Genomic DNA, 14,824 nt, shown 5'->3' with positions numbered 1-14,824 from the left:
CTATACATTAAAAATGAAAAAATGTAAAAAAGAATCCATGTTTATTTATAGTTTTAACAATCCATGTACTGAAAACAAAGCAGCAGCAATAGGATTGTTTTGGTAGCCTAGGGTAACTGATTCAATCAGTTCTTCTTGGTAGCCTAGCTTATACACTAATGAATAAATCTTTACAAAACTTTTATGGCATACATACTATAGTCATGCACCTACACAGTAATGGAAACATTGTTACATTTTCTAAAAAAAACACTTACTGGTAATGAGAAGCTGATAAACAGTTTCTCCAATGATGAGAGAGGGGGGCATACTGTACAAGTAATGCAATTCTTTGAAGCAAAAACATATACAAGTCAGAAAACACATTAATTTTACATTAAATATTCACTTCGTGCCTATGTAAGGATAGGCTATCCACTTCTATGAATCTTGCAGATGATGTTCTACACAATGAGTACAATGAATACGAGACAAATGATAATGACAATGACACAAAAATGTCTCATACAGTTCTGGCTGTACAGTTACTCATTTTTCATATGAAGACACACTCATATACAGCAAATCAATTTATTAACTATACAGGATGGTCATCATTTACTAGTCATTAAGTGGAAGCAGATCATAAGGGTCTTCATCATTGTCATCTTCACAATGAATATGAAGGAGGAGGAGGAAGAGGGGTGGTCTTGCTGTCTTAGGGTAGCAGAGGCGGAGGAGGGGAAAGAGTAGGCAAGAGATAAAACCACACTCAGTGTAACTTTATGGAAATACATCATGATTTGACTTTTTTGCTTTTTCATTTCTCTAAATATGTCTTTACATGGTACCAATCCTTCCACAATTTCCTTTAGTATCAGTGCCCATATCATAGAAGGGTCCATTTCGTAAGTAAAAGAAGTCAAAAGCAGTCTTGAATAATCAGAACCTTTCTGCTCGATTGTCTAAGGTCAAATTTATTTTCTGTATGTGCTTCTTCTACATCTTCTTCCACAACAATCTGGCACTGTTCTGGAAGCACTCTCCTCCATTAAGTCATTTTCTGTTAATTCCTCTTGTGTGGTATCTATTAGCTCCTGAATTTCTCCAAAATCTGTACCTTGAAACCTATTACATCCCCCATCCTGTCCTTTTCAACCATATCTAAAATCACATTTTTTAAAAAATATTTATTTTGAGAGAGAGAGTGTGTGCGTGCATACATGAGTTTGGAAAGGGGCAGAGAGAGACAGAAAGAATCCCAAGCAGGCTCCGTGCTATCAGCACAGAGCCCCACGTGGGGCTTGATCTCACAGACTGTGAGATCATGACCGGAGCTGAAATCAAGAGTCAGACACTTAACCAACTGAGCCACCCAGGCGCCCCCTACAGTCTTTTTCTTAGTTTCCTTGATTGGCTCTGTCATAAATCCTGTGAAGTCATGTACTGTATCTACACACACTTTTCTCCAGTAGGAATTTACTGTTTAGGCTTGATGGCTCTCGTTGCTTTTTCTATAACAATATCTTCAATGCTATAATCCTTCCAGGCTTTCATGATGTTCTGTCAAGGTTCTCTTCCATAACAGTAATAATCTTTTCATTAGAGTACCAGGTATAATGAGCCTTAAAGGTCCTTATGACTCCCTGATCTAGAGGCTGAATTAGAGACGTTGTGTTTGGGGGCAAGTAGCCCACTTTGATGCCTTTCGTACTGAACTCATAGGGTTCTGGGTGGCCAAGGGCATTGTCCAATATCAAAAGAACTTTAAAAGACAGTCCCTTACTGGCAAAGTACTTCCTGACTTCAGGGACAAAGCATCAATGGAACCAATCCAGAATAAGGGGTTTCACTGACCAGGCTTTCTTGTTGTACAACCAAAAGATTCGCAGCTGGTGTTTATTTTCTCCCTTCAAGGCTCAAGGGGTTTGCTTAGCAGCTTCATAGGTAAGGTCAGTCCTGATCATTAACCCAACTGCATTTGAACAAAACAGCAGAGTTAGCCTATTCCTTCTTGCCTTAAATCCTGGTGCCTGTTTCCCTTCCTTACTAATAAATGTTCTCTGTGGCATTTTTCTTCCAGAATACGACACTTTAATCTGCATTAGGAACCTGTTCAGGTAGATATTCTTTTTCCACAGTGATCTTCTTAATTAATGGCATCTGGGAACTCAACTTCTGCCTCTTGTTCAGCAAGTGCTTCTCTTGTTATCTTTACATTTTTTAAGCCAAATCTCTTTCTAAATTATCAAACTATTCTTTGCTGGCATTAAATTCTCTAGCTGTATATCACTTACCTTCGTTTTGCTTTAAGTTGTGTTATAATGACTTTCCTTTTTATATTAGTCATATTAGAGTGCACAGGCATGCTTTTCTTAGAGCAACTCTTACCCACATAAAAGTTGCATTTTCAATATTAGATAAAAAGGTACTTTGCAAAAAGTGCAAGGTTTTTGTGCCTGCTGGTATAGTTGCAGCTTCAGCTTCAGAAATTTCCTTTTTTTTTTTTTTTTTTTTACAATGGTCCTTATGCTGCATTTACGTATCTTGAAATGGCAGGCAACCACAGCTGCAGACCTCAATTTATGGTATCTATCTCAAGTAATTCAACTTTTTCTTGTAATGTCATGACTTTACTTCTAGAGAGCACTTTTGGCATCATTAGTGGCACTCTGTAGGAGTCACAGTCTTATTCAAGGTTTATAGTATTCCACTAAACATGCTGAAAAATATGTGAGAACTTCAAGATCACTTTTTGAGATACACAGTTTACTGCAGAGAGAAACTGCTCAGAGATGACTAACATCACATGTTGTTTACTTGCCAACGCTTCAGCTCATTACAATGGCAACAGGAGGTTGCTACAAAAATCATTACAATAGTATGCACTACAGTTAATTTCATGCGGTTTTGATTTTTTAAAGTTTAATTCTAATTCCCATTAGGTAATACAGTGTTATATTAGTTACGCAGTTAAGATTTAATACTTCCATTCTTATGTTGTTTACATTTCTCTTGACTACAAGTGGTACCATGTATATTCTGTTTGTGTGCTTAAGTTTTGATAAATTTTAACTTTTCTTAAAGAAAATGTTCTTTTTAAAAAATGTTTGTTTATTTTTGACAGAGAGAGAAAGAGAATTCCAAGCAGGCTTTGCAACGTCAGTGCAGAACTTAACATCAGGCTCAAACTCATGAACTGAGAGATCACGACCAGAGCTGAAATCAAGAGTCAGACGCTTAACCAACTGAGCCCCCAGGTGCTCTGATAAATTTTAACTTTTAATAATAGATTTGTATTTTATGGTAAATGATAAAATAGACTACTATCTATATATATTTTATGTATTCATGACATACCTTTTTGTTAATTTTTAGGTATTTCTAGGCTATGTGGTTTATGAGTTTTTGAAATTGTTGCAAATCTTCAAAAAAATGTTCAATATATTTATAGAAAAAAAATCCACATATAAGTGGACCTGCATAGTTTAAACCTATGCTAAAGGTCAACTGTATATTACTTGAATATCACCATGTCTATTAGATGTAAAATTTGTAGTTAAAAACTTTCCTACAAAGAAAACTCAAAGGCCAGATAACTTCATTGTTATTTCTACCAAAAATGTAAGGAAGAAAAAATACCTATTTTACACAAACTTTGTAGAGATTCGAAGAAATACCTCTCAGCTCACTCTATGAAATCAGCATTACCCTGATACCAAAACAAGACAAATCACTGAATTAAACAATACTCCAGAGGCACCCGGGTGGCTTAGACAGTTTTAAGCATCCAACTTCGGCTCAGGTCATGATCTTGTGGTTTGTAGGTTCGAGCCCCGTGTCAGGCTCTGCGCTGACAGCTCAAAGCCTGGATCCTGCTTCAGATTGTGTCACTTTCTCCCTGCCCCTCCCTCACTCCCACTCTGTCTCTCAAAAATAAAATGTTAAAAAAAAAAACAAACCTCCACAACAATATCCCCTCACATACACACATGCAAAAATTCTTAACAGAAGTTTTTGTATATATGTAAAAATACATCATGACCAAACAGGTTTCATTCTAGAATTAGAATGCAAGGGTCATATAATAATCTAAAAGCCATCACTGTAACTCATTACATTAAAATACTAAAAAAGAAAAACCATATGATCACTTCAATGAATGCAGAAAAAGTGTCTAACAAACTTCATATCCATTTGACTTAAAAAAAAAAAAATCCCAAAAAACAAAACTCTAAGTAAACTAGTAACAGAAGGAAACTTCCTCAACCAAATAAAGGGTATATATGAAAAACCTACAGATAACAACATACTCCACCATAGAAGAATGAGTTCCAACAAAGTGGGGTTGTCCACCTTCACCACTTCCACTCAACATTGTATTGGATGTTCCAATCAGTGTGATAAGACAAAAAAAAAGAAACAAAAGGCATCTAGATTGGAAAGGAGGAAGTAAAACAACATGACTGTAGAAAATCCTATGGAATTTACAAAAAATTTACTAGAACTAGCAAGTGAGTTTAGCAAGACTGCTGGATAAGAATTATTATTCAAAAATCAATTGAGCTCTAATTTAAAAGCAATGACATATTGGGGTGTCTTGGCTCAGTCAGTTAAGCATCTGACTCTAGATTTCAGCTCAGGTCATGTTTCTCACAGTTTGTGGGTTCAAGCCCCACACTGGGCTCTGTACTTTATGAGTATGGGCATCTTTTCATGAGCCTATTTGCTCTTTCCCTCTCTCTGCCTGTCCCTATGCACACTCTCTCTATCAAAATAAAGAAATAAACTTAAAAAAATAAAAGTAATGAAAAATTGGTAATTGAAATTTAAAAATTACAACAGTATAAACATGCAAATTACTTAGCGATAAATTTGATAAAACTTGGGCAAGATCTCTAACACTACTAGGAGAGACTAAAGAAATAAATTGACAGACACACCATGTTTCTTAATGCATCTTAAATTTCAATATTGTTAAAATGTCGATATTCCCAAAACTGAACTACAGATTCAACACAAATTCAAACAAAATTCCTGCAGGATTTTTTTTAAAGAATCAACAAGCTGAATCTAAAATGTACATGGAAATTCAAAGGACCTAAAAGACCCAAACCAACTCTGCAAAAGAAGATCAAAGTTGAAGGAATTACACTCCCAGATTCCAAGATTTATAATAGACCTATAGTAAACAAGACAGTGTGATACTGGTGTAAAGTGAAACAGATCACTGAAAAAGTCCAGAAACCAATTAACAGATATTTACTCTGTTAAATTCTGCCATAGATATCCAGAGAACTCAATGAGAATGGATAATTTTCAACAGGAGTGCTGAAACATTAGAGCTATATGGAAAAAAATAAACCTTGATTCTCACCTCACATTATATAAAAATTAACTTGAAATGGATCATAGACCTAATTTTAAGAGTTAATACCTTGAAACTTGAAGAAGAGATAACATCAGAGAATATCTTAGTATCCCTGAGGTTTGCAAACATTTAAAAAACAGGACAAAAACCACATCAATTATACATTAAAAAATGTATCTTACCAGAATCAAAAATTTTGCTACGCAAAAGACCTTATTACGAAAAGAAAAAGACAAGCCACAAACTAGGAGAAAATATTTGCAACCATATATGTAACAAAGGACACGTATATATAGTATATAAAGAACTCATTAAGACAGACACCAAAGGGGAGCAAAAGCTTTTATAGATACTTTGCCAAAGATAGATAGCAAATAGGTTAATGAAAAGATGCCTATGATCATTAGTCATTATGGAAATACAAATTAAAACCACAATACTACTACATGTACTAGAATGCCTAAAATTAAAAAAGACGACTATTTCAGGTGTTTAGTGAACATGCGGGGTAACTCAAACTCTCATAAACATTTCTGGTAGAAATGTAAAATGGTATAACCACTTTGAAAAACAGCTTGGCATTTCTTAAAATCTTACAACCCAGACATTTACTTCTAGGTATTTATCAAAGCATGAATGAAAGCATATGTCTACCCTAAAACTCGCATATAAATTCTCATGGCAGCCTTATTTAGAATAGCCAAAACCTGGAAACAACCCAAATGTTTATCAACAGTTAATAAATAGTTAAATAAATTGTAGTATATCCATATGCTAGAATACAAGCATATGGATATATGCTCAGCAATAAAAAGGAACAAATTACTGATACAACAATGCAGATGAATTTCAAAATCATTATGCTAGTGAAAGAAGCCAAACCCTCCCCAAATGTGTACATACTATATGGTAACATTTATATAAAATTCTAGAAAATGCTAAGTATTCAACAGTGACAAAAAGCTGATCAGTGGTTGCCTGGGGAAATGGTAGGTAGAGAGAGAAGGGAGGAGGGATTAAAAAGGGGCAGAAAGAAAATATATGCATGTGATAGATATGTTAGTTATCGATATTGCGGTAGTGATTTCATTAGTATGCACATATGTCAAAACACATCAAATTGTATACTTTATTTTACTTTTTGAGAGAGAGAGAGACAGAGAGAGAAAGTGTGTGTGAGCAGGGCAGGGGCAAAGGGAGAGAGAGAATCTCAAGTAGGCTCCATGCCCAGTGTGGAGCCGCCCAATGCCAGGCTCCGTCTCATGACCCTGAGATCAAGACCTGGGCAGAAATCAAGAGTCGGATGCTTAACTGACTGAGCCACCCAAGGCACCCCTCAAATTGTACACTTTAAATATGTACAGTTTATTATACACGAATTACACCTCAATAAAACTGTGACAAAAACATTTATTTATGTTGGAAGACACTCTTTTATGGGCTATGCACACTCCTACATGTCTCACTATATATGCCTAGCAGGCAAGGTCCTGACTATTTTTAATCGGGCCTTTTCTTAGGGTTGTGTTGGCAGCACATAAATTGAGGGATAAGGCGAGTCTCTCTCCAAGACAAAGAGGAGGCTTGCTTACTGTCTGCCATAAGATGGTGGGTCTCCCAAATTCAGAGTTCCTCAGCTGTGGTATAAACCCATGTACAAAGAATCCATCTGGGCCCATGGCATTGCTCCTGTGGGACTTGGGAGCAAGGGGAACCAACACCACGTTTGATGGCCATGCTAACTGCTATATCATAAGTAGTGAAATTCTTGGTCTCTGGCCCAGAAGTTTAATATCTTCTCTCAGCACCCATTAAACAATAATAGGTTAGCTTCTAGGTTATAAGTAGGGTAATATCAAATTCTAGACTCTGACACCATATACATAGAATTCGACAAAGCTAAAGAATGTTAGAGATTAAATAGTGAGGAGTGACATGGACACTAAAAAGAAAGATATGGCCATAACTCACGGTAAATAATAACTAGAAATTATTGAGCTCCTAGGCATTATTCTTCACGATTAATTTGCAATTTGTACATTTTTCTCCTTAAATATTTGTTAAATGGATGAATGTATATTGAATGTATGAAAAAATAAAGAAAAAATAGACTTAAGAGGTTAAGTGACTTATGATTACACACTCCTAAATGGTGGAGGATGATTCGAATTCAGATCTAATACTAAAATTTATACTTTCAACCACTTTGTTATGCTATATAGAAAAAGGAGACTTAAATACATATTATACAGTTTGGTCTCACTAATGTAAACGACAGGGAACTATTTAAGTATTTTGAACAGAGAAGCCAGAGGCTCTGAGGTAAATTTGAAAAATATTACTTTGAATAAAGTATGGAAGATGGATTAGAGATTTAGTAGCTCTGAAGAGATCATATAAGAGACTCTTATAATAATTCAACTGAGAGATACTGAAGGCAGGGAGAGAGAATCAAAGAGTTGGAATTAAGAGTTGCTGAGAGGGGCGCCTGGGTGGCTCAGTCGGTTAAGTGTCCCACTTCGGCTCAGGGTCACGATCTCGCGGTCCATGAGTTCGAGCCCCGCGTCGGGCTCTGGGCTGATGGCTTGGAGCCTGGAGCTTGCTTCCCATTCTGTGTCTCCCTCTCTCTCTGCCCCTCCCCCATTCATGCTCTGTCTCTCTCTGTCTCCAAAATAGATAAACGTTAAAAAAAAAAAAATTAAAAAAAATTAAAAAAATAAAAAATAAAAAAAGAGTTGCTGAGAAAGAACTAAAAGGATTTATTAAAAACTGAATTTGGAAGATGAAAAACAGGGAATAATCTAAGATGACAGCAAGGTTTCTGGCTTAGGTTACTGAATAGATTTGACAGCTTTTAATTAAGCCTGGGAATGGAAAGAGGGAAGAAGGAAAAGAGATCCAATGGTGTTGAGTGCTTTTAAGGCATAAAAGGGCACTCTAGGAAAAGACAATTGAGGTACAGAAGTATAAACTATGTTTGGTAAGAAAGTAGTCTACTATGGCCTGTGTAGTCAGAGGAAAAGATAGGTTGGGGCTAATATGTGGTGTTGGGAAAACTGGATTTCTGCAGGTAAAAGAAGAAATTGGACCTTTGTCTTCTACCATACATAAAATAAACTCAAAATGGATTAAGGACTTAAATTTAAGGTTCGGGGGCACATGGGTAGCTCAGCTGCTTGAGTCTGACTTTGGTTCAGGTCATGACCTCACGGTTCATGGGTTTGAGCCCCACATCAGGCTCTGTGCTGACAGCTGAGCCTGGAGACTGCTTCAGATTCTGTGTCCCCTTCTCTCTCTCTGCCTCTCCCCTACTCACTCACTCTCTCTATCTCTCTCTCTCTCAAATATAAATAAATATTTAAAAAATTAAAAAAAATAAATTTAAGACCTCAAACTATAAAATTTATGAAGAAAACATATGGGAAAAGTTTCTTAACACTGGTCTTGGCAAAAATTTCCTGGATATGATACCAAAGTACAGGCAATAAAAGCAAAAGTAGACAAGTGCGACCACTTTACACTAAAAAGCTTCTGGGCAGCAAATGAGACAATCAACAAAGTGAAAAGGCAAACTACAGAATGGGAGAGAATATCTACAAACCATATATCTGATAAGAGATTAATATCCAAATTATATATGGAACTACAACCCAATAGCAAAAACACTCCCAAGGAGTCTGATTAAAAAATGAGCAAGGACTAGAACAGATACTTCTCCAAAGATACACAAATGGCCAACAGGATACAAAAAGGTGCTCAATATCACTAATTGTCAAGGAAATGCAAAACCATAATAAGATATCACCTCACATCTGTTTGGATGGCCATTATACAAAAACAAAATGCCAGGAAATAAGTGTTGGTGAGAATGTGGAGAAATTGGTATCCTTGTGCACTGTTGGGTTGGTAGGAATGTAAAATGGTCCAACTGCTATGAAAAACAGTATGGAGGTTCCTCAAAAAATTAAAAACAGAAATACTTTATGATCCAGCAATACCTGATCATAAATAAACTGTTACATGCTGTAATTTTCAGTCAAGCAAACTGCAGCCTACTTACACAATGTTGCAAATGGAAAATTTTATCTCTGGTTTACTGAAAATTATGTTCGTTAATCAGCCATTACAGGATTAGAGGGATACAAAAAAGTTTCACAAAGATTATAAATATGAATAAAATTAACCAATGCTATCTTAAGAAGCTGCCATTTGTTATCGTGAGAATGTGATCAAAAGGATATTAAGAATATCATAATTACAGATTAAGACTCCAAACTCAAGGTTATTTCTAAACTACTGTATATTATAATCGGGAAACTGCATGGTAAAGTAATTTTCACATAAGCAAAATTAAGTCCAGTCTTAACCTCTTTTTCCAATTGCAAAACAGTAATTGAAATTAACATACTAGGATGTACATATCAGCTCCTCCTAAAATGCTTGAAACTGACTCTGCATCCCACATAAAAATATAAAAAAGAATTTAAAATACGTAATAGCTTATTGTACCAAATTCTATTTACATAAAATCTATCTACATAATCTATTTCCTCATACAGAAGAAATCTAAAAACTTTTAAACTGCCTTCCATACAGAAAGATTATACTATCTTCCATACAAACAACTTGAGGTATTAAAAAAAAAAAAGTCTTAGAAGTAATAGCAATTTAGGGGCAACTGGCTGACTCAGTCAGAAGACCATTCGACTCTTGATCTCGGGATCCAGAATTCAAGCCCTATTTTAGGTGTAGATATTACTTAAGTAAATAAAAAACTAAAAAAAAAAAACTGATAGCAATGTATACATATTTTAATTTCTCTTTAATTCTGATAAAAGTATTTTGATTTCATGAAAAGGTATGCTAAAAAAGAATCTCACTAAATTCCATTCAAATCAGTTCTTTAAGCACATAGTACTTCTTTGCTGTCTATACAGTGCAAACATGCAATGTTGTTAATGAGACTACACTGAAGTAAAAATAATCTCTAGATGTTACTATATAACTTACATAAAATGGATTGTTTTTCGTTAGATTCCTGCACCATCAAGAACATAATAAATATGTACTCCTGTCCAAAAACAAGAAGTATATTTTATAGTGGATAACAAAATCATTCTTCTTTTTTTTTTTTTTTTTTTTAATATTTATTTTTCAGAGAGGGAGAGAGACAGAGCATGAGCAGGGGAGGGGCAGAGAGAGAGGGAGACAGAATCTGAAGTAGGCTCCAGGCTCTGAGCTGTCAGCATAGAGCCCAATGTGGGTCTGTGGGTGGGAACCCACAGACCATGAGATCATAACCTAAGCTGAAATCAGACTTTTAACCGACTGAGCCACCCAAGCGCCCCTCTTTTTTTTTTTTTTTAAATTTTTATTTGTTTTTGAGAGGGAGACAGAGCGTGAGCAGGGGAGGGGCAGAGAGAGAGAGGGAGACACAGAATCCGAAGCAGGCTCCAGGCTCTGAGCTGTCAGCACAGAGTCTGACGCCGGGCTCTAACTCACAGACCCCGAGATCATGACCTGAGGTGAAGCTGGACTGATTGAACCACCCAAGCATCCCCAAAATCATTCTAAGTCATATTACCTAAACCTAAAAGAACTGAGATTTAAATATTAATCAAGCTTTCAGACTACAGAAAAGAAAAATCAGACAAAACGCTAATTTTACCTTCAGAGAACTCTTGGGATATTTATAAAACTCTGCATAGGTCTAATGGTATTTTCAAATAGAGTACTCCATTACTTTAGAACAACAAATGAGGAAAATAAGTTTCAGTTTCCGTAAGGTTCTCACCTGTATAATGCATCATCAATCTCCACAGATTCTGCTGACATGATGGGCAAATTTGTATTGGTACTGAAAAAATAAAACACAACTTATAAGAGCAAGTTTCGGTATTTAATATTCACGTTCTGTAATCTAATATTCAATTATACATGGCAGTTACTAAAGAGGATTTTACAAACCAGATATATATTTTATTTTCCACTCCTTTATTTCCATTTAAAAAATAGGTGAAAATTAAATTCACTGAATGTCTATTCTGTGTGTATTGTAAAATTATAGCCTATAGTTTTAATTCTCAGGTGTTATCAGATATTGTTTTACATATATTCTGATGAATCTGTATTTTCTGAAGTTTGTTGGGAGTACCCCATATACCTTCTGTAATAAACACACTCTGTCTAGATAATCTTGTTCAATCCATATATGGAATTTACCAGATACTGAGGATATCTAAACTTATTTTTCCATGTTTGACATCTTTTCTGGCATCCAAATTGTCCACACCTGCTAGAACAATCTCTCTCTTCTGATGTTTAATCGGTTTCATGAACGTAATAAGCCCCAAACAGAATTCAATTTCCCTGTTTGATCTATTCCTCCCCAATCTCTGCCAACTCAATTTCTGGTATCACCATTTACTCATTTGCGCAGGCCCAGACTCTAGAGATCTTAACTTGTTCCCTCATTTCTCCATCTGCATGCTGGTACAATCTCAGGCCAAACCATCATCGTATTTCATCTGAACTACTTCAAAAGCCTCCGAACTAGTCTCTCTAGTGCTACCATTGCCCTCCCCCTTCAGTTTATTCTCCATATAACAACCTAAATTTTTTAGAATGTAGTCAGACGTTACTCCTTGACTTAGAACTATTCTTAAGTAACTCTACTTTCTAAATAAAATTGAAACACATTACCATGGTCAAAAGGGTCTAGGTGTTCTGTCTCCCAATCATCTCTTCAATTACAACTCCCACTACTTTCCCACACTGGTCAACTTGCTATTCCTCCAAAAAGTCAAGCATGTTTTTATACTTCAGTGAAACTAAAAGTCACTAAAAAGTCACTTCAGTTTTTATACTTGCTTTTTCCTCTGCTTGGAATGTTCCCCCTTTAGATCTCTGAATGGCTGACTCTTATCACATAAGCCTCGACTAAAATATTGCCTCGCAAATATTACATAGACCAGTCCTGATCATCCTTTCAATGAAATGCCTCCCCTTCTCCTTAGGTCACTCCCTAACTCACTAACCTGCTGTATGTTCTTCAAATTACTAATTGTTTACTGTCTGCCTTCCCCAAGAGAATGTATGATCTGTTAAGAATTCACTAATGTATTCCAAATACCTAAAACTGTACCTGGCATTTAATAATAATTTAAGAGCACTGTGTCACACATGGTTTTAAGTGCTTTAGATGTACTCAGTTAACCCTTACAACAACTTTGTAAGATAGGCACTATTACCATCTCCGCTGAACAGAGGAAAAAAAACTGAGGCTCACAGAAGTTTATTTAAATAACCCATCTGAGGTTCCAGAGCAGGTAAATGGCAGAGCCAGAACCTGAACCTACGCAGTCTAGCTCTTGACCACCATGCTATACTGCCTACTGCATCTCAAAGTACGCACAAAGAAAGCACCCAAAATGTATCTGTTGAATGAATTTTAAAAATTAAAAAAAAAAAGGGGATGCCTGTTGGCTCAGTTGGTAGAGCATGCAACTCTTGATCTCAGGGTTGTGAGACCAGGCCCCACATTGGTACAGACATTACTTAAGGAAATTAAAACACATTTTTTAAAACAAGCATACTAGCATGATAAGATATACTTATGCATCATTTACCACAGCTCATCCCAACTTTTTCACAGCATGGCATACAAAGAAAAATGAAAACAGGATGAACCCTGGGAAATAGGAATGGCTCCCAAGCAAAGGAAACCAGCCTGGGGCATTATGGCCTGAGCCACAGTGACAGCTTAAGATCAATTATCATCTTGGCAAAAAGTAAATCCTTTCCAGGTTCTGGGAAACTCTATCAATTACAGGATTCTAAAAATCATGTGAAAACACAAAATTGAGGTTTTGGAATCCAAATTTCTAAGCCTGGTACTGATATACAGGCCAAAGGATTTGTATATACAGTTAATCAAAATGTTATCATTTATCTTACCAAACACTGATTGGTATTATCCAAAGATACCAGCTCTAGCTAAGTTATACATGGATAACTATTAGAAATATTCCTGATTGCAATTATGAACACAAACCAGGAGACAGCTGTGTTTAAGAGATCACCTACCTAATAAAAACACACACATACAAAATATGTTCTTTTGGCAGAGTGATAAAATATGAAAATAAACAAAATTTCTCATTTCACAGTTTTCTTATCCCTAGCTGCCTTCCCTGCATGGAGGACAATGGTCTAGTGGGTAGAGCTCTTAAGTAAACATGAACTCCTTTCTAACCAGCTTTGTCACTTAATGATATATGACTAGCACTGATTTTTCAGAAAATTCTGCTTTACTAGGATGTTTCAAAAATCATTTTTGTAATAAGATCTATATGGCAATCAAAAAGCCTTTTAAGTAAGGGGAGATTTTGTTTGTATTACATAATTTCCCTCAAGTAAATGTGGCAATGCTGGCAACTGCAGGTAGTATGGTACCGAAAACATCCCTTCAATCTGAACCGGCGAAAAAGCTACAGGTTTATGGACAGGCTCCCATTAGCTCAAAATCATATATCCATCACTTCTCTCTTTGGAATACTGTATTCTGGTGGAGGGCAGTATATAACTAACGGTTTTACTAATTACGAGGTAACTGAAACAGGAACCATACGAACATTTCCCACAATTTTGCAGGAATGTTAGAGACGTGAAACAAACAAACACCAACTAGGGAATAAGTAACTCGTACAAAAACGTACGATTTTTTTTTTTTTTTTTTTTTTTTTTTTAACTGTGGTGAACACAGGACTCCGGGTGTCCTGACTGGCACTGATTCATCATTACCAAGTTCCCTCTGGTAACAGTTTTCAAAGGAGGATCTCAGTGCGGGATCGCCCACAGTGGCGCTCTTAGCTTTCATTTCACCGAAAGGTGGGGGAAACGTGTTTGGCAGCAGGGCTGTGAAACCTCACACCAAGCGACCCGGGCCAGAACTCTCGGCGGGGCCCTCTCCACTCCACTCCACCCCCGCCCCACGTCCGGTGCATGGGAGAATGGCAGACCCCGACTGGAACTGAGGGGCGAAAGGACCGAGAGTTGGCCTTTCTCCTCAGAGAAGCCGAGAGCCGCCGAGGTCTAAACCCAAGGCGCCACACCCACCCCGCGCGCTCCCCTCGCCTCCCAGGGCCGGTTCTGCCCGGCTCCGCGGCCTCGCGCGCGCTCCCTGGCCGCCCGAGCGGGAGCAGCAGAAAGCCGGCGCCCGGGTCCCGCCTGCCACCCCTCGATGCTTCGCGCTCACACTCATCTTCTTACCTGCCGGCCACCCAGGAAGAGCAGGACGCCTCTTCCTCCCGAGCTGCGACTACCGGCTCGGATGCCTCCATCTCCTCCAAGAGTCGCCGCCGCCGCTGGCTACGGGTAGGCAGGGAAGGGGGCGGGACCGCGAGGTCAAGGGGCGGACGGTGACATCACCGGAGGGGGCGGGGCCGGAGAGCGTGCCGCCGAGCTGAGCCTTCC

General features: G+C 37.3%; 1 protein-coding gene across 2 annotated transcripts in view; it reads right to left on the bottom strand.

Annotated features, from left to right (window-relative positions):
- The window catches only part of UBA6 (ubiquitin like modifier activating enzyme 6), an 88,702-nt gene extending 73,959 nt beyond the window's left edge, over positions 1-14,743 (bottom strand). Inside the window, exons 1-2 of one of the 2 annotated variants that reach the window (XM_030313763.2) lie at positions 14,621-14,743; positions 11,145-11,207 (exon numbers count right to left, since the gene is read on the bottom strand). In XM_030313763.2, the coding sequence (XP_030169623.1) occupies positions 11,145-11,207; positions 14,621-14,691 (134 nt within the window). In that variant the 5' untranslated portion in view covers positions 14,692-14,743. The remainder of the gene's footprint in view (positions 1-11,144; positions 11,208-14,620) is intronic. The other variant, XM_030313765.1, reaches the window with a different exon arrangement.
- Between the last annotated feature and the right edge of the window lie 81 nt (positions 14,744-14,824).

Source organism: Lynx canadensis, chromosome B1 (genome assembly GCF_007474595.2).
Source record: "Lynx canadensis isolate LIC74 chromosome B1, mLynCan4.pri.v2, whole genome shotgun sequence".
Taxonomy (NCBI): Eukaryota; Metazoa; Chordata; class Mammalia; order Carnivora; family Felidae; genus Lynx; species Lynx canadensis.
This window is presented reverse-complemented; position numbering and strand designations above follow the sequence as displayed.